Consider the following 19513-nt stretch of genomic DNA (forward strand, 5'->3'; position numbering starts at 1 on the left):
GACTGCACTCAATGAACTGTATACGGCCATAAGCAAACAGGAAAACGCTCATCCAGAGGCGGCGCTCCTAGTGGCCGGGGACTTTAATGCAGGGAAACTTACATCCGTTTCATCTCATTTCTACCAGCATGTTAAATGTGCAACCAGAGGGAATACATTCTACACCACCTTTACTCTACACACAGAGACTCGTACAAAGCTCTCCTCGCCCTCCATTTGGCAAATCTGACCATAATTCTATCCTCCTGATTCATGCTTACAGGCAAAAACTAAAGCAGGAAGCACCAGTGACTCGGTCAAAAACAAAGTGGTCAGATGAAGCAGATGCTAAGCTACAGGACTGTTTTGCTAGCACAGTCTGGAATATGTTCCGGGGTTCTTTTGATGGCATTGAGCAGTACACCACATCAGTCACTGTCTTCATCAGTAAGTGCATCGATGACGTCGTCCCCACAGTGACCTTAAGTACATACCCCAACCAGAAGCCATGGATTACAGGCAACATCCGCACTGAGGTAAAGGGTAGAGCTGCCGCTATCAAGGAGCGGGACTCTAACCCAGATGCTTATAAGAAATCCCGCTATGCCCTTGGTTGAACCATCAAACAGGGCAAGCGGCAATACACGACTAAGATCGAATCGTACTACACCGGCTTTGACGCTCGTCGGATGTGGCAGGGCTTGCAAACTATTACAGACTACAAAAGGAAGCGCAGCCGCGAGCTGCCCAGTGACACGAGCCTACCAGATGAGCTAAATTACTTCTATGCTCGCTTCGAGGCAAGTAATACTGAAACATGCATGAGAGCATCAGCTGTTCCGGACGACTGTGTGATCACGCTCTCCGTAGCAGATATGAGTAAGATCTTTAAACAGGTCAACATTCACAAGGCCGCAGGGCCAGACGGATTACCAGGACGTGGACTCTGATCATGCGCTGACCAACTGGCAAGCGTCTTCACTGACATTTTCAACCTCTCCCTGTCTGAGTCTATAATACCAACATGTTTCTAGCAGACCACCGTAGTCTTCCTGATGGGCCGCCCCCACGTGGTAAGGGTAGGTAACAACACATCCGCCACGCTGATCCTCAAAACGGGGGCCCTCGGGTGCGTGCTCAGACCACTCCTGTACTCCCTGTTAACTCATGACTGCATGGCCAGGATTGTCTAGGCAGGGATCTGGGGAAGCTACCAAAAAATTTCTGCAGCATTGAAGTTCCCCAAGAACACAGTGGCCTCCATCATTCTTAAATGGAAGAAGTTTGGAACCACCAAGACTCTTCCTAGAGCTTGCCGCCCGGCCAAACTGAGCAATCGGGGGAGAAGGGCCTTGGTCAGGGAGGTGACTAAGAACCCGATGGTCACTCTGACAGAGCTCCAGAGTTCCTCTGTGGAGATGCGAGAACCTTACAGAAGGACAACCATCTCTGCAGCACTCCACCAATCCTGAAGCCACTCCTCAGTAAAAGGCACATGACAGCCCACTTGGAGTTTGCCAAAAGGCACCTAAAGACTCTCAGACCATGAGAAACAATATTCTCTGGTCTGATGGAAACCAAGATTGAACTCTTTGGCCTGAATGCCAAGCATCATGTCTGAAGGAAACCTGGCACCATTCCTACGGTGAAGCGTGGTGGCAGCATCATGCTGTGGGGATGTTTTTCAGAGGCAGGGACTGGGAGACTAGTCAGGATCAAGGTAAAGATGACAGGACAACGACCCTAAACACATACAGTGAGGGGAAAAAAGTATTTGATCCTCTGCTGATTTTGTACGTTTGCCCACTGACAAAGACATGATCAGTTTATAGTTTTAATGGTAGGTTTATTTGAACAGTGAGAGACAGAACAACAACAAAAAAATCCAGAAAAACGCATGCAAAAAATGTTATAAATTGATTTGCATTTTAATGAGGGAAATAAGTATTTGACCCCTCTGCAAAACATGACTTAGTACTTGGTGGAAAACCCTTGTTGGCAATCAGAGGTCAGACGTTTCTTGTAGTTGGCCACCAGGTTTGCACACATCTCAGGAGGGATTTTGTTCCACTCCTCTTTGCAGATTTTCTCCAAGTCATTAAGGTTTCGAGGCTGACGTTTGGCAACTCGAACCTTCAGCTCCCTCCACAGATTTTCTATGGGATTAAGGTCTGGAGACTGGCTAGGCCACTCCAGGATCTTAATGTGCTTCTTCTTGAGCCACTCCTTTGTTACCTTGGCCGTGTGTTTTGGGTCATTGTCATGCTGGAATACCCATCCACGACCCATTTTCAATGCCCTAGCTGAGGGAAGGAGGTTCTCACCCAAGATTTGACGGTACATGGCCCCGTCATTCGTCCCTTTGATGCAGTGAAGTTGTCCTGTCCCCTTAGCAGAAAAACACCCCCAAAGCATAATGTTTCCACCTCCATGTTTGACGGTGGGGATGGTGTTCTTGGGGTCATAGGCAGCATTCCTCCTCCTCCAAACACGGCGAGTTGAGTTGATGCCAAAGAGCTCGATTTTGGTCTCATCTGACCACAACACTTTCACCCAGTTCTCCTCTGAATCATTCAGATGTTCATTGGCAAACTTCAGATGGGCCTGTATATGTGCTTTCTTGAGCAGGGAGACCTTGCGGGCGCTGCAGGATTTCAGTCCTTCACGGCGTAGTGTTACCAATTGTTTTCTTGGTGACTATGGTCCCAGCTGCCTTGAGATCATTAACAAGATCTTCCCGTGTATTTCTGGGCTGATTCCTCACCGTTCTCATGATCATTGCATCTCCACGAGGTGATATCTTGCATGGAGCCCCAGGCCGAGGGAGATTGACAGTTCTTTTGTGTTTCTTCTATTTGCGAATAATCGCACCAACTGTTGTCACCTTCTCACCAAGCTGCTTGTCGATGGTCTTGTAGCCCATTCCAGCCTTGTGTAGGTCTACAATCTTGTCCCTGACATCCTTGGAGAGCTCTTTGGTCTTGGCCATGGTGGAGAATTTGGAATCTGATTGATTGCTGCTGTGGACAGGTGTCTTTTTTATACAGGTAACAAGCTGAGATTAGGAGCACTCCCTTTAAGAGTGTGCTCCTAATCTCAGCTCGTTACCTGTATAAAAGACACCTGGGAGCCAGAAATCTTTCTGATTGAGAGGGGGTCAAATACTTATTTCCCTCATTAAAATGCAAATCAATTTATAACATTTTTGACATGCGTTTTTCTAGATTTTTTTGTTGTTATTCTGTCTCTCACTGTTCAATTAAACCTACCATTAAAATTATAGACTGATCATTTCTTTGTCAGTGGGCAAAGGTACAAAATCAGCAGGGGATCAAATACTTTTTTCCCTCTCTGTAGCCAAGACAACACAGGAGTGGTTTCAGGAGCCCGGACTCGAACCCGATCGAACATCTCTGGCAAGACCTGAAAATAGCTGTGCAGCAATGCTCCCCATCTAACCTAACAGAGCTTGAGAGGATCTGCAGAGAATAATTAAGAAATATATACAGGTGTGCCAAGCTTGTAGCGTCATACCCAAGAAGACTCGATGCTGTAATCGCTGCCAAAGGGGCTTCAACAAAGAGCTCAGTAAATACTTATGTAAATGTAATGTTTCTGTTTATTTCTAATAAATTAGCAGAGAAAAAAAAAATGTTTTTGCTTTGTCATTATGGGGTATTGTGTGTAGATTGGGGGGGGGGGAACAATTTTATCAATTTTAGAATAAGGCTGTAACCTAACAAAATGTGGAAAAAGTCAAGGGGTCTGAATTCTTTCTGAAGGCGTCTGTAAATACACCTGGATCAAAAAATGTAATTAAACGAAATAGACTAGCCTGTTAAACTGAACTTTCTGCAAAAAACAATTCACTCTCAAATAAATTCATGCCCTCGCTCTCCTTCCAGTCAAAGAGTGGGCGTGGGCAGGAATGAAGAGAGGTGTGTGTGTGTGTGCCTGTGTTTGAGCAGTGAGCTCATGGATCCACTTCTATGCTTAAATAACTGGAAGTGATTGGATTATTCCATCCATCTAGCAGAGCAATGAGTCCACTGCTGCGTTGCTCTACTGCTGTCTGTGCCGCCCATTCCTCCCAGTTAAACAAGCAGGAGGGAAAACACTGACCAACCACCAGCACTGGATACAGAGATCCTATAATTCACAAACAATGAAATATACTGTATTATGGACCAATCTGGACGTCTAAGTGACAGACTGAAACAGAACCATGTTTGTTTGGGGGATAGTTTATTTGGATCCCCATTTAGCTGGAAGCTGGTCTTCCTGGGGTCCACAAAAAAGAAACATTAGGCCTAGATAGTAATACTTATATTAAATTAAAGGTACATGTTTATGTGGGCTTGTTTGTAATTATAACTGTGTGTTTACCTTCTCTAAATGCCAGGGATTAAGATCGTCTTGACTAAGTGGTATGTCTTTGCCTCTGTTTGGGTCTGTGTATGGGTGTCGTAGTGTAGGCCCTGTGAGATAGTGTAGCAGAGCTAGCTAGCCTGGCCCTTGTCTAGCCTGCTGTATCACTGAGAAGGCCGTAATCTCCACTGCTGGCTTTATCTGCAGATTACCCTCCCTGTTCCAGCCAGCCAGGGGATCCAAAGTAAAAATAGGAGCAGTTGACCTGTGACTCGGCACAAAGTTCATGCACACACACACGTTACAGAGGGTCAAGGATCATACCCCCAAGACATGCTAACCTCCCTGTTATTGATCATGGTGAGAGGTTAGCATGTCTTGTGGGTAGGATTTTTGACCCTCTAACTTTCTCACTCATCATTATTCACGATTCATTCAGGATTGTCTATTATCACGTCCTCTGCATCCATTTTGCTGTCACATGTGTTACGGTGTTCAGAGTTTGTTATAACCAATTTATTGATGTGTATATGATATGCTATAGGTCAGGCCCTATTGTGCCCTATTCAGACGGGATTAGTTTTACTGTTTTAATGTAATTATGTGCACGAGCACAAAACACCACATCAGTAGTTTTTGTCCTGTAATTTTTACATGGCAGCAGAGTAACAATTCCAGCAATTTTTGGCGAACTCCAACATCCTCTGATAATTAGGGGCTCCCGAGTGGTGCAGCGGTCTAAGGCACTGCAGCTCATTGCTAGAGGCGTCACTATAGACCCTGGTTCAATTCCAGGCTGTATCACAATCCGCCTGTGATTGGGAGTCCCATACGGCGGCGGACAATTGGCCCAGCGTCGTCCGGGTTTGGCCGGGGTAGGCCATTATTGTAAATAATAATTTGTTCTTAACTGACTTGCCTAGTTAAATAAAGGCCTAGTTAAATAAAGGTTAAAAACAATAATACTAGTCCCGTGCGAATCGACATCCCTGTGTTTTGAGATAAATGTCTGAGTTTGACAGGCGTTGGTCGCGGTTTGCGCAAGAAAACAATAACTGATTGGATAAATTGAACTAAATGCTGCGCATAAGCTATATATGAATGGCCTACCAATGTAGCCTATCAACTTTCACAGTGAATACTTTTGTTTATATGTTTTGTGTGTATGAATTGAATATTGCCAAATGCATCAGTAAAAAAGCCTATTTAATGTAACCCTTGCTGTTAATTGATTTGAATTCATTACATGAAATCCAAATGAAAATCCATTTAAATTACAGGTTGTAATGCAACAAAATAGGAAAAATGCCAAGGGGGATGAATACTTTTGCAAGGCGCTGTACATTCACTCTGGCAAAACAGTTACACAGGTATATTCACTCACCCCATCTAGACAACATGAAAACAGTCTAAGCAGCTCTCCTAGGATGAGTAAAATGGTCAAAGTCAGGGTTTCCCAAACTTTTTCACTCGGGGGGCCACCCTTTCAACATTGGGAACATCCACGTCTATTTCTATGGGCACAAGCACTGTTCATACAAGCACTGTTCATGACACAAACTGTTCACACCCTTCTTGTAGGTGGAGAGAATTTTGCACGTTTAAAGCTTATTTCCTGCAATTCTACACATTTTTTAATGGGGTGCAAAGAAAATGTTGCAGTTTTAAAAGTAAATTTTTTGCAATTATATACCTATTGCCATGTCTAATGTGAATTCTTGTGATATTTGAGTGACAAAAAAATTACAACAATTTCTATGGGCTTAATAACCTTAATAAAAAACGTTAGCTGACAGGGGCTAGTTGATCTGGACATTATAGTTATAAATAGCTCTCTAAGGTATGCAATGACTAACATGACAAGAGGAACTGATGATGCACTACCCAATTTCGAAATTGCTCCTTTCGTGGTCCTCTGTAGCTCAGCTGGTAGAGCACGGCGCTTGTAACGCCAAGGTAGTGGGGTCGAACCCCGGGACCACCCATATACAAAAAAAATGTATGCACGCATGACTGTAAGTCGCTTTGGATAAAAGCGTCTGCTAAATGGCATATTATTATTATTATTATTATTTTTAAAGAGTATGTTTAAAGCTGGACTGAGTTCCTCCCTGCCGACCCCTCGCCCCCGCCCCACAGTTTGGGAACCACTGGTCTAAGTGAGGTGTTCTCTTATTTATGTCTGGAGGAAGCAAGCAAGCTAGCCAACTTTAGCCAATTTAGCTTTGGTGCTTGACTGATGTTGTGTGATTAGAACACTACTCTTCAGCCACAGTGTCCTGTGTGTGACCATGGTACAGTTAGAGGTTGGATATTCGACAGACATTGGGCTCTATGCGGCTAGTTGGGGACCGTCAATAAATTACACAATGTACATGGGACAATATTTTCTTATTGCACACCTAGTTTTCTCATCAAATGATTTCAATATTTTATATGAACATTTTAATGTTTCTATGTCCAATAAATTCTGAGCTATTGGAAATGGGAAAATATTATCCAATGTACATTGTGTAATTTATTCCCTGTCCCTAACTGGCCCCAAAGAGCCCAATGTCTGTGGAATATCCAACTTCCAACCTCTAACTTTACCACATTCAGTGTGTGCTCCGAGAGATAATTTATTAAGGAACACCCACGTTTTAGTGGAAATTACTTGAAATCAAACTTTCTAATATTCTAAGGAAAGCAGAGACAGCATGGATTTCCCTAATCTCTGACTTTCTCATTTTAGACTATGTCCAGAATTTAAGCGACAGTTTCTATTAAATTATTTTCTCTCTCTCTCCCCTTTCCTCTCCCTCTCACCCCTCCTCCTCTCCCTCCTCAGATCTACTACACAGGGAAATATCAGAGCCTGGGCATCAAGCAGGGTGGTCCATCGGCAGGTAAATGGGTGGAACTGCCCGTCACCAAGTCCCCTAAGATCGTCCAGTTCTCGGTGGGCCACGACGGCTCGCACGCCCTGCTGGTGGCAGAGGATGGCAGCGTGTTCTTCACTGGCTCCGCCAGCAAGGGAGAGGACGGAGAGTCCAGTAAGTATGGATGAGAACACACACCTATACAGACGAGAACACGCGTAAATTAGAACACACACATCAATAAGTCAGGATATAAGATTCTGTATCTTTTGGTAAGGATTAGTTCCGGGAATTGCCAGGGACCTCACGATGCGATATTATCACGATACTTAGGTGCCGATAACAATATGTATTGCGATTCTCATGATTCTAGATGTTTTGCGATTCGATATTGCGATTTGATGTTCCAAATATATTGCTCACACGTGTCTGCTGCAGAGAGACAAGAGCGAGCCATGAGAAATTGAGTTTTGATCATTCAAGGCTCACTTTTTTAAAAGAAGATGGAGAAAAAGCTAGTTTTGCAGCAGGCACAGCCGACTAATGCTAGCTACAGTAGAAAATTACTTGAAGTCAAATGTTGATATAAAATCGTCCAAAAATAATATTGCGATATTTAACTGCTATCTCCCACTACACCTGTGTTGTCTTGTGCGCCTCTTGCATAGAGATGATTCTCTAATGTTTTGTCTGTACTCTCCAGCCAAGAGCCGGCGCCAGCCGAAGCCCTACAAGCCCAAGAAGATGATGAAGCTGGAGACCAAGATGGCGGTGAACACGGCCTGCAACAACGGCAGCAGCAGCATCGTCACCAAGGACGGAGAGCTATACATGTTCGGCAAGGACGCCATCTACAGCGACAGCACCTGTGAGTGGGATAGAGACCGGGGAAAAGGGTACATTTGGGTTGCGTTGGTTAGTGCAAATGTACACAAATGTTAATTTGCGTTAGTGATGCTGATGAACTTGAGTGGGTCAGAGAGAGGGTTAATCTGGGTAGTGTTCATTCGTGCAAATGTTTACGAATGTTCACAAATGAAATATTAGTCTGAAATATTACAACATGGCTATCAAAGAAAGCTTTTGAAAAGCCTTGTTGGTTTGATAATGGTCTTATATAGCCTGGAAATTCTGACCGAATTCAGCTCAGTTTAGTGAAACGTAGCATGATTCAGTCGGGGTAAGGTTAGGTCTTTTACAGTAGCTATACAGTATCAATATTTTCTCCTCTCTCTTGTGCCCCCTTCAGGCCAGGTGTCAGACCTGAAGGGTCACATTGTAACGCAGGTAGCCATGGGGAAGGCCCACACCTGTGTCCTGACAAAGAGTGGAGAGGTCTGGACATTTGGGGTCAACAACAAGGGCCAGTGTGGCCGAGAAACAGGGGCCATGAACCAGGCGGGGAAAGGTAACATGCATGACGGACACACATATGAGCATACACGAGCACACAAATTACCACACAACACAAACATACTTTAATATACCGTATGCACACCAAACACCTCTTTCTTTGCATGTATATATTGTGTATTTTGCGTGTATCACCCATTCATGTAAACATATCTTCTCTAACCCCTGTAGCATTTGGCGTGGAGAGCATGGCGACGGCCATGGATGAGGACCTGGAGGATGAGCTGGAGGAGAAGGAGGAGAAGAGCATGATGTGCCAGCCGGGCATGCACAAGTGGAAGCTGGACCAGTGCATGGTGTGCACGGTGTGTGGAGACTGCACCGGCTATGGAGCCAGCTGTGTCAGCAGTGGACGGCCCGACAGGGTACCCGGAGGGTAAGGAAACTTGACAAAGAGGCAGATATACAGACATACACACACATTCACTAGTTGCGTTATCTTTGATAAGAGAACGTACATTTATGGTTGGGTCTACGGGCGGCAGGTAGCCTAGCGGTTAAGAGCATTGGCCCAGTAACTGAAAGGTTGTTGGTTCGAGCTCACTAGGTAAGATATCTGTCCATGGCACTTAACCCAAATGGCTCCTGTAAGTCGCTCTGCATAACAGCCTCTGCTAAATGACTAAAATGTAAATGTAAAATGTATGTTTTCATGGTTGTTTTTTGGGCAAGTCTATTTGCTAGTGCCTGGTGCTCTGTCTTTACAAATCAGTATTGTTGTGTCGGAATGCTGATCAGATGAACTAATATTTGTGTCTGTATGTGTTTTTGTGTGCTTTGGTTTGTCTTGTGTCTGGTGGATGTCTTTTTTGTTTGTATTGATGTTTGTCTCTCTTGTCTGTGTGTGTCTATTTGTGTATTTTTGTCTGTTTGTGTTTCTCTCTCTCTCTCCCACTCAGTATCTGTGGCTGTGGTTCGGGGGAGTCTGGCTGCTCAGCATGTGGCTGCTGTAAATCCTGTGCCAGGGAGCTGGATGGACAGGAGGTCAGACAGAGGGGCATCTTCGACGCTGTCAAGGAGATGATACCACTAGACCTACTACTAGGTACAACACACAATAACAGTTGTTCAATATATCTGCATGCTCTGGTTTGGTGTACCCATTCGCAAACTGTATAGTATACAGTGCCTTCAGAAAGTACTCATACCTCTTGACTTATTCCACATTTTGTTGTTACAGCCTGAATTCAAAATTAAGTAGATTTTTTTTCTCAACCCATCTACACACAATACCCCATAATAAATGTTAGCTAATTTATACATAAGTATTCACACCCATATGTCAATACATGTTAGAATCACCTTTGGCAGCGATTACAGCTGTGAGTCTTTCTGTGTAAGGCTATAAGAACTTTGCGGATCTGGATTGTACAATATTTGCCCATTATTCTTTTCAAAATTCTTCAAGCTCTGTCAAATTGGTTGTTGATCATTGCTAGACAACCATTTTCAAGTCTTGCCATAGATTTTCAAGCAGATTTATGTAAAAACTAACTCGGCCACTCAGGAACATTCACTGTCTTCTTGGTAAGCAGCTCCAGTATAGATTTGGCCTTGTGTTTTAGGTTATTGTCCTGCTGAAAGGTCAATTAATCTCCCAATGTCTGGTGGAAAGCAGACTGAACCAGGTTTTCCTCTTATGATTTTGCCTGTGCTTAGCTTCCATTCATTTTTTTTATCCTGAAAAACTCCCCAGTCCTTAATGATTACAATCATACCCATAACATGATGAAGCCACCACTATAATTGAAAATGTGGAGAGCGGTACTCAGTAATGTGTTGTATTGGATTTGCTCCAAACATAACACTCTTTATTCAGGACAAAAAGTGAATATTGCTTTGCTACATTATTTGCCATCATTAAGTTTACCGACGACACAACAGTGGTAGGCATGATCACCGACAACGATGAGACAGCCTATAGGGAGGAGGTCAGAGACCTGGCCGTGTGGTTCCAGGATAACAACCTCTCCCTCAACGTGATCAAGACAAAGGAGATGATTGTGGACTACACGCCCCTATTCTCATCGACGGGGCTGTAGTGGAACAGGTTGAGAGCTTCAAGTTCCTTGGTGTCCACATCACCAACAAACTATCATAGTCCAAACACACCAAGACAAGTCGTGAAGTCGTGAAGAGGGCACAACAAAGCCTATTCCCCCTCAGGAGACTGAAAAGATTTGGCAAGGGTCCTCAGATCCTCAAAAAGTTCTACAACTGTACCATTGAGAGCATCCTTACTGGTTGCATCACTGCCTGGTATGGCAACTGCTCGGCCTTCCGACCGCAAGGCACTACAGAGGGTAGTGCGTACGGCCCAGTACATCACTGGGGCCAAGCTTCCTGCCATCCAGGACCTCTAAACCAGGCGGTGTCAGAGGAAGGCCCTAAAAATTGTCAGACTCCAGCCACCCTAGTCATAGACTGTTCTCTCTGCTTCTGCATGGCAAGCGGTACTGGAGCGCCAAGTCTAGGTCCAAAAGGCTTCTAAACAGCTTCTACCCCCCAAGCCATAAGACTCCTGAACAGCTAATCATGGATACCTGGACAATTTGCGTTGCCCCCCACCCCACCTCAACCCCCTCTTTTACGCTGCTGCTACTCTGTTTATATTTATGCATAGTCACTTTAACTATACCCACATGTACATATTACCTCAATTACCTCGACTAACCGGTTCCCCTTCACATTGCCTCTGTACCGGTACCCCCTGTATATAGCCTCCCTACTGTTATTTTATTTTACTGCTGCTCTTTAATTATTTGCTATTTTTAACTTATCTATTTTTTACTTAACACTTTTTTTATTTTCTTAACTGCATTGTTGGTTAAGGGCTTGTAAGCATTTCACTGTAATGTCTACAGCTGTTGTATTTGGCGCATGTGGCAAATACAATTTGATTTGATAATTCCTGGAAGCTGGGTAATGTCCCAGTTCTTCCATGGCCTGCGTACTCACCAAACATGTCACCCATTGAGCATATTTGGGATGCTCTGGATTGATGCGTACCACGGCGTGTTCCAGTTCCGCCTATATCCAGCATCTTCGCCCAGCCATTGAAGAGTGGCGCAACATTCCACAGGCCACAATCAACAGCCTGATCAACTATGCGAAGGAGATGTGTCGCACTGCATGAGGCAAGTGGTGGTCACACCAGATACTGACTGGTTTTCTGATCCACGCCCCTACCTTTTTTTTTTAAAGGTATCTGTGACCGAGATATACATATTTGTATTCCCAGTCGTGAAATCCATAGATTAGGGCCTAATGCGTTTATTTCAATTGACTGATTTCCTTATATGACATTATTATGGGATACTGTATGTAGGCCAGTGACAACAAATCTAAATTTAATCCAGTTTAAATTCAGGCTGTAACACAACAAACTGTGGAAAAAGTCAAGGGGTGTGAATACTTTCTGAAGGCACTCTATGTCACAAGTTACAAGCCATCGCTGTTTTCTGCTTCTTCTTTTATTTCTCTTTTGTCTATCATTCCATGTCAGCATACTGCTTTACCATAGCTACGTGTCTCAACCAGTGTTTTCCCTAGACCAGGCGTGGGCAAAATATGGCCTGTGGGCTGGATGTGGCCCGCCAGCCAAATAACAGCATAGAACCGTGGTTACATGAGTTACCTCTGTCTGCTATTTGCGGTTAGGACAAACAGAGCGGTTTCTGTTTTCTTCCTACGAATGACCCCCCCCAAAGAATGTGCGGCACTCTGTTTATTTTTGAAATCCCGATGTGGCCCTTGAGCCGCAATTATTGCCCACCCCTGCCCTAGACCAGCGATTCTCAACTGGTGAGTTGGGTCAAAGGAAGTTTTGAATGGGTTGCGGGTGTCTGAGTTAAAAAATATGTATACCCCTGTCTAAACTTAACACTAGAACCGCCATAGTCCAACGGCCTAAGAAAATATCAGCTCCCCAAAAATGCTATGTCCTGCGCCTTCCCTGACTTTTCCTAAATGTTTGGATTTTACACTGCTCATTTGTCAGAAATGTGAAAACACAAACAGAAAAGTTTTTAGAGCCTTTTTTCAAACCTATTTCTAACTTAACCCACCAAGACAATGTGCTGTAGGACGTTGGTACACAGCCAGGCGCTAATGTGTCTCTCTCTTCTCACTGAATGAATGACAAATGGATGAATTGGCTATAATTGTGCACCTTACTTCACAATTGAATTTAAATTAGGCCTAACTGAATGATAAGGTAAAGAGGTTGATTTAATTTAGATAGACAATAGTGTAACGATGAGTTTGTTATGCCTATTTATCAGTGTTGGTGCTCATGTTAATAATTTGACTGCGCGCCTTGGGGGTTGAGACCATTCTTGACTGTTTTATTTACTGTAACTCTATTACTAATCAAATGTAATGTAAGGGAAATTAAAACATGCTATGTGTTGCAGTCATCCAAGTTGATGAGCGGGAAAAAAATGATGCCAGTTAGCCTGCACAACCGGCCCATCGAAACTACACCTAAACTATACAGAAACTAATTTCACACATAATAAGAGTTAGCCTATAGACAAGATTAAATTGACAATCTGATGAGTGACAATATTAAGCCTATCAGTTGTCAAATTGTACATGAAGAAATGGGCGCATCTTGTAATTTACAGATGCATCACTTGATCAAATCCTCCTTCAGAGTCACATGCAGGTAATACATTTTGATTTCTATAAAGTATCAGAAAGAGGACGTTCGGCAGTTTCTGTTGCACTTACCTTTGTCAAATAACTCTCATAATTCAAGAGGTGTGCAGCTCTATTTCCAAATTTCACTTTTTCCAAGAATATCCATGCTGTCCATGCATTCAGTACATGACCACTCGCGCAGCATCATTGCTCTGGCTACTAAGCAAACACTAGTAACATAATAAACTTACAATTTAAATTAATATGCTATTTATTGATGCATTTCATCCTTTCCAATTGTTATTACACTGGTGCTTTTGTTTAGGAATACAGCAAATAATTTATATTATTATTATCTTTTTCGTTTCTACTTTGTCAAAGGAAGCTGTAACTGGACTTTATTCATTACTATAACTCTATTACTAATTCTACAAATCAAGTTGATCAAATGGATTACACTGTAATGTTTATTTTAAGGGAAACAAAAATAGGCTATATGCCTATGTTTTTTCTAGGAATTTGTAGAATTATACAAAACATCTTTGACTCTATCTAAACAAATAACTGTTCTTTTGTATTTTTATTGATATATTTTCCATGAATATTTCTTCATGCAATTCATCTTTTACAATAGATTATGCACTATTTATTAAGCATTGGTGCTTATGTTTGCACACCTTGTGGGTTGATAAGGATCTGAAGCATATGCTAAAGGGGGACGCCCGGCAACGTTCTCTAGCGGATACTTGTAGGCTGAAAGGCCAGGCGGTTCTAGTGTTAAACGACTTAATCCAGAAAGAAAGTGATTCAATAATTTTATCTCAGAATTAATTTTCTTCAGTATAGTTATTGGGTCGGCGACTGAGACAACCTGGTTCAAATTTGGGTCCCGAGGCAAAACCAGTTGAGAATCACTGCCGTAGACCATCCTCCTTAGATATATCCCAGATCTGCTGTTTAGCCCAAACATAAATCAAATCACATTTTATTTGTCACATACACATGCTCAGCAGATGTTATTGCGGGTGTAGCGAAATGCTTGTGTTTCTAGCTCCAACAGTACAGTATATAGTGAGGGAAAAAGGTATTTGATCCCCTGCTGATTTTGTACGTTTGCCCACTGACAAAGAAATGATCAGTCTACAATTTTAATGGTAGGTTTATTTGAACAGTGAGAGACAGAATAACAACAAAAAAAATCCAGAAATACGCATTTCAAAAATGTTATACATTGATTTGCATTTTAATGAGGGAATTAAGTATTTGACCCCTTTGCAAAACATGACTTAGTACTTGGTGGCAATCACAGAGGTCAGATGTTTCTTGTAGTTGGCCACCAGGTTTGCACACATCTCAGGAGGGATTTTGTCCCACTCCTCTTTGCAGATCTTCTCCAAGTCATTAAGGTTTCGAGGCTGACGTTTGGCAACTCGAACCTTCAGCTCCCTCCACATATTTTCTATGGGATTAAGGTCTGGAGACTGGTAGGCCACTCCAGGACCTTACATTTTACATTTTAGTCATTTAGCAGACGCTCTTATCCAGAGCGACTTACAGGAGCAATTAGGGTTAAGTGCCTTGCTCAAGGGCACATTTACGTCATTTAGCAGACGCTCTTATCCAGAGCGACTTACAAATTGGTGCATTCACCCTATAGCCAGTGGGATAACCACTTTACACTTTTTTTTTGGAAAGCACCTTAATGTGCTTCTTCTTGAGGCACTCCTTTGTTGCCTTGGCCGTGTGTTTTGAGTCATTGTCATGCTGGAATACCCATCCACGACCCATTTTCAATGTCCTGGCTGAGGGAAGGAGGTTCTCACCCAAGATTTGACGGTGAAGTTGTCCTGTCCCCTTAGCAGAAATGTTTCTGCATAATGTTTCCACCTCCATGTTCGATGGTGGGGATGGTGTTCTTGGGGTCATAGGCAGCATTCCTCCTCCAAATACGGCGAGTTGAGTTGATTCCAAAGTGCTCCATTTTGGTCTCATCTGAACACAACACTTTCACCGAGTTCTCCTCTGAATCATTCAGATGTTCATTGGTAAACTTCAGACGGGCCTGTATGTGCTTTCTTGAGCAGGGGGATCTTGCGGGCGCTGCAGGATTTCAGTCCTTCACGACATAGTGTGTTACCAATTGTTTTCTTGGTGACTATGGTCCCAGCTGCCTTGAGATCATTGAAAAGATCCTCCCGTGTAGTTCTGGGCTCATTCCTCACCGTTTTCATGATCATTGCAACTCCACGAGGTGAGATTTTGCATGGAGCCCCAGGCTGAGGGAGATTGACAGTTATTTTGTGTTTCTTCCATTTGCGAATAATCGCACCAACTGTTGTCACCTTCTCCACAAGCTGCTTGGCGATGGTCTTGTAGCCCATTCCAGCCTTGTGTAGGTCTACAATCTTGTCCCTGACATCCTTGGAGAGCTCTTTGGTCTTGGCCATGGTGGAGAGTTTGGAATCTGATTGATTGATTGCTTCTGTGGACAGGTCTTTTTATACAGGTAACAAACTGAGATTAGGAGCACTCCCTTTAAGAGTGTGCTCCTAATCTCAGCTCGTTACTTGTATAAAAGACACCTGGGAGCCAGAAATCTTTCTGATTGAGAGGGGGTCAAATATTATTTCCCTCATTAAAATGCAAATCAATTTATAACATTTTTGACATGCGTTTTTCTGGATTTTTTGGTTGTTATTCTGTCTCTGACTGTTCAAATAAACCTACCATTAAAATTATAGACTGATCATTTCTTTGTCAGTGGGCAAACGTACTAAATCAGCAGGGGATCAAATACTTTTTTCCCTCACTGTATCTAACAATTCACAACAATACACACAACCTAAAAGTAAAGTAATGGAATTAAGGAATAAATATTATAAATATTATGATGAGCAATGTCGGTATAGACTAAAATACAGTAGAGAATACAGTATATAAACCCTTTTTCAGGACCCTCTTTCAAAGATAATTCGTAAAAATCCAAATAACTTCACCGACCTTCATTGTAAAGGGTTTAAACACTGTTTCCCATGCTTGTTCAATGAACCATAAACAATTAATGAACATGCACCTGTAGAACGGTCGTTAAGACACTAACAACTACAGACGGAAGGCAATTAAGGTCACAGTTATGAAAACTTAGGACACTAAAGAGGCCTTTCTACTGACTCTGAAAAACACCAAAAGAAAGATGCCCAGGGTCCCTGCTCATCTGCGTGAACGTGCTTTAGGCATGCTGCAAGGAGGCATGAGGACTGCAGACGTGGCCAGGGCAATAAATTGCAATGTCTGTACTGTGAGACGCCTAAGACAGCGCTACAGGGAGACAGGACGGACAGCTGATCGTCCTCGCAGTGGCAGACCACGTGTAACAACACCTGCACAGGATCGGTACATCCGAACATCACACCTGCGGGACCGGTACAGGATGGCAACAACAACTGCCCAACTTCCCGAGTTACACCAGGAACGCACAATCCCTCCATCAGTGCTCAGACTGTCCGCAATAGGCTGAGAGAGGCTGGACTGAGGGCTTGTAGACCTGTTGTAAGGCAGATCCTCACCAGACATCACTGGCAACAACGTCGCCTATGGGCACAAACCCACCGTCGCTGGACCAGACAGGACTGGCAAAAAAATGACAACGCCACCAGCCATACTGCTCATTCTGTGCATGATTTCCTGCAAGACAGGAATGTCAGTGTTCTGCCATGGCCAGCGAAGAGCCCGGATCTGAATACCATTGAGCATGTCTGGGACCTGTTGGATCGGAGGGTGAGGGCTAGGGCCATTCCCCCCAGAAATGTCCGGGAACTTGCAGGTGCCTTGGTTGAAGAGTGGGGTAACATCTCACAGCAAGAACTGGCAAATCTGGTGCAGTCCATGAGGTGGAGATGCACTGCAGTACTTAATGCAGCTGGTGGCCACACCAGATACTGTTACTTTTGTCAATTTCTGTTAGTCACATGTCTGTGAAACTTGTTCAGTTTATATCTGATGTTGGATCTTGTTATGTTCATACAAATATTTACATGTTAAGTTTGCTGAAAATAAACGCAGTTGACAGTCAGAGGATGTTTCTTTTTTTGCTGAGTTTACATATGAGATGAGTAATGCTAAAATATCTAAACATTGTTAGAGTGACTTAAGGTGCAGGGTTACGTAACCGGGTGGAAGCTGCCCTAGTAATGGCTATTTAACAGTCTGATGGCCTTGAAATAGAAGCTGTTTTTCAGTCTCTCGGTCGCAGCTTTGATGCAGCTTTGATGCACCTGTACTGACCTCGCCTTCTGGATGATAGCGGGGTGAACAGGCAGTGGCTCAGGTGGTTGTTGTCCTTGATGATGTTTTTGGCCTTCCTGTGACATCGGGTCCTGGATGGCAGGTAGTTTGCCCCCTGGGATGCGTTGGGCAGACCACACCACCCTCTGGAGAGCCCTGCGGTTGCGGGCGGTGCAGTTGCCGTACCAGGTGGTGATATAGCCCGACAGGATGCTCTCAATTGTGCATCTGTAAAAGTTTGTGAGGGTTTTAGGTGCCAAGGTACATTTCTTCATACACATATACACACAGGTCTGGGATCAGGCCAGGGCATCTCGCTCAAGTAATAGTAGAAGAAACACTGGGCTCTCAGCATAAAGCTGCTTTTGCATTAATATGATATAGCTAGCTAGTAGCACGTCTGTCTTGTTTGTCTTCATGCAAAGCTCAACATAGAAGCTGCCCCTTAGACACAGATCTAGGATTAGGGGGGTGAAACTGTGGCCTTGGAATTCAAACTGAATCTCGCTATATTACACTATTGTTTCACTTCACCAATCCAGTCTTCCATTTCCTTCATTTAATCCGTTTGTACTCTTGTCTGAAATGAGGGGTTTTGTATGACATTTATTTGTATGTGGATCACACCATCAGACCAACCAGCTCATCATTTCTGAGAGGATTTTTTTACCAGGCCAATTGCCTCTATTGGAGGATGCCAGACTTAATTAGTAATGTGAAACAATTTAGCGTGATTTAGTTAGGATGTCGAGGATAATGAAATGGTAAACTGACCTCATGTCAGTTTCAAGGCAAGGGGTTTACGTCATTCTATCCTATGTGAAGATGCATCGCTTCTCCATGTCGTCTCCTCCCTCCATCATTCATCCACGTTGTGTGTTGTCTCTGTCTCTCCTCCTCCACCTGGTTCTCTCTCTCCCCTGGGGCGGTGTGTGTTTCAGCTGTGCCTGTCCCCCCCCCCCCAGGAGTCAACATCGAGGAGCACATCCAGATCCGGCAGGAGGAGAAACGTCAGCGGATCAACCGCCGACACCGGCTGGAGGAGGGACGAGGTACGGGTAAGGAGTCGATAGGGGTTAGGGGATAGGGGATAGGGGAGGCTTTGTGTTTGGGAAGGAGAAAAGGATGGAGCAGGGACGAAATATGGGATAAGGGGGGATGGGGCCGAAGGGGTAGGGAATAAGGGATAGGAGATAAGGGGATAGTGGAGGGTGTTTGGGGAAGAGGAAAGGCAAAACATCAACGACCTAGGAGGGGATAGTAAGTAGGGGATAGGGATTAGTGACTAGGGGAGGGTGGGTGTTGTTTGGTGCAGTGACCTGATTGGTATGACAGCTGGTTTTTGTGTGTTGTGCTATTATTGTTGTGCTTCAGTGTGACCATTGTGTATCTCTCCCAATCTGTGACCCTGCTGTGTCCATGCATGTGAAAGTTTATTTCTCCCTCCCAGGCCCCCTTGTTTTCCCTGGTCCCATATTAATGAACCAGCGTGAGCAGGCCCTAGCCAGACTCAGACCCCTAAGGCATAAGCGGGACAAGCACACAGGTACAACTGCCGGTCTTCAAATTCACTACCCTTAACTCAAACGTGCACCGATCCGCCCCTCTCGGGTCTGTCTCACACCCCACCAAACCGGCTGTCCCGCTCGTTTACACACCCGTCCGCCGACCCGTCCTCCTCTCTCTCACTCTCTTGAAAAGGAAGACTCATATCTGCACCGGATCATAATTAGGGACGGGAAGATAGCATTATCGCAATACTCGTTAGTATCGTGACAAGGAAACAAACCACGAAGCAGATTTAAATTCTTTAGGAAAGCGGTCCTAATGTTGTAAACAAACATAATTATGTTGTCATCAATAGTCACATTTATTCATTTTCCAAGCTATAGCGCACAATATTTGACATACTGCAGGTTTTTAAAAGACCAAAGAGTTTGATTTGCTTCGTGTTTTCATTTTTG

The 19513-nt window shown here is 43.8% G+C and overlaps 1 protein-coding gene across 3 annotated transcripts in view; it reads left to right on the forward strand.

Annotated features, from left to right (window-relative positions):
• Nucleotides 1–19513, forward strand: part of LOC311143712 (E3 ubiquitin-protein ligase MYCBP2-like) — a 316497-nt gene that overhangs the window by 99064 nt on the left and 197920 nt on the right. For 2 of the 3 annotated variants that reach the window (XM_084179580.1, XM_084179582.1), the window contains exons 12-18: nucleotides 7178–7382; nucleotides 7912–8076; nucleotides 8458–8616; nucleotides 8793–8997; nucleotides 9521–9666; nucleotides 18515–18601; nucleotides 19000–19095. In XM_084179580.1, coding sequence (XP_084035706.1) covers nucleotides 7178–7382; nucleotides 7912–8076; nucleotides 8458–8616; nucleotides 8793–8997; nucleotides 9521–9666; nucleotides 18515–18601; nucleotides 19000–19095 — 1063 coding nt within the window. Of the gene's footprint in view, nucleotides 1–7177; nucleotides 7383–7911; nucleotides 8077–8457; nucleotides 8617–8792; nucleotides 8998–9520; nucleotides 9667–18490; nucleotides 18602–18999; nucleotides 19096–19513 lie in introns of all 3 variants that reach the window. The other variant, XM_084179581.1, reaches the window with a different exon arrangement.

The sequence above is a fragment of the Coregonus lavaretus genome, assembly GCF_964263955.1.
Source record: "Coregonus lavaretus genome assembly, chromosome: 16".
Classification (NCBI taxonomy): Eukaryota; Metazoa; Chordata; class Actinopteri; order Salmoniformes; family Salmonidae; genus Coregonus; species Coregonus lavaretus.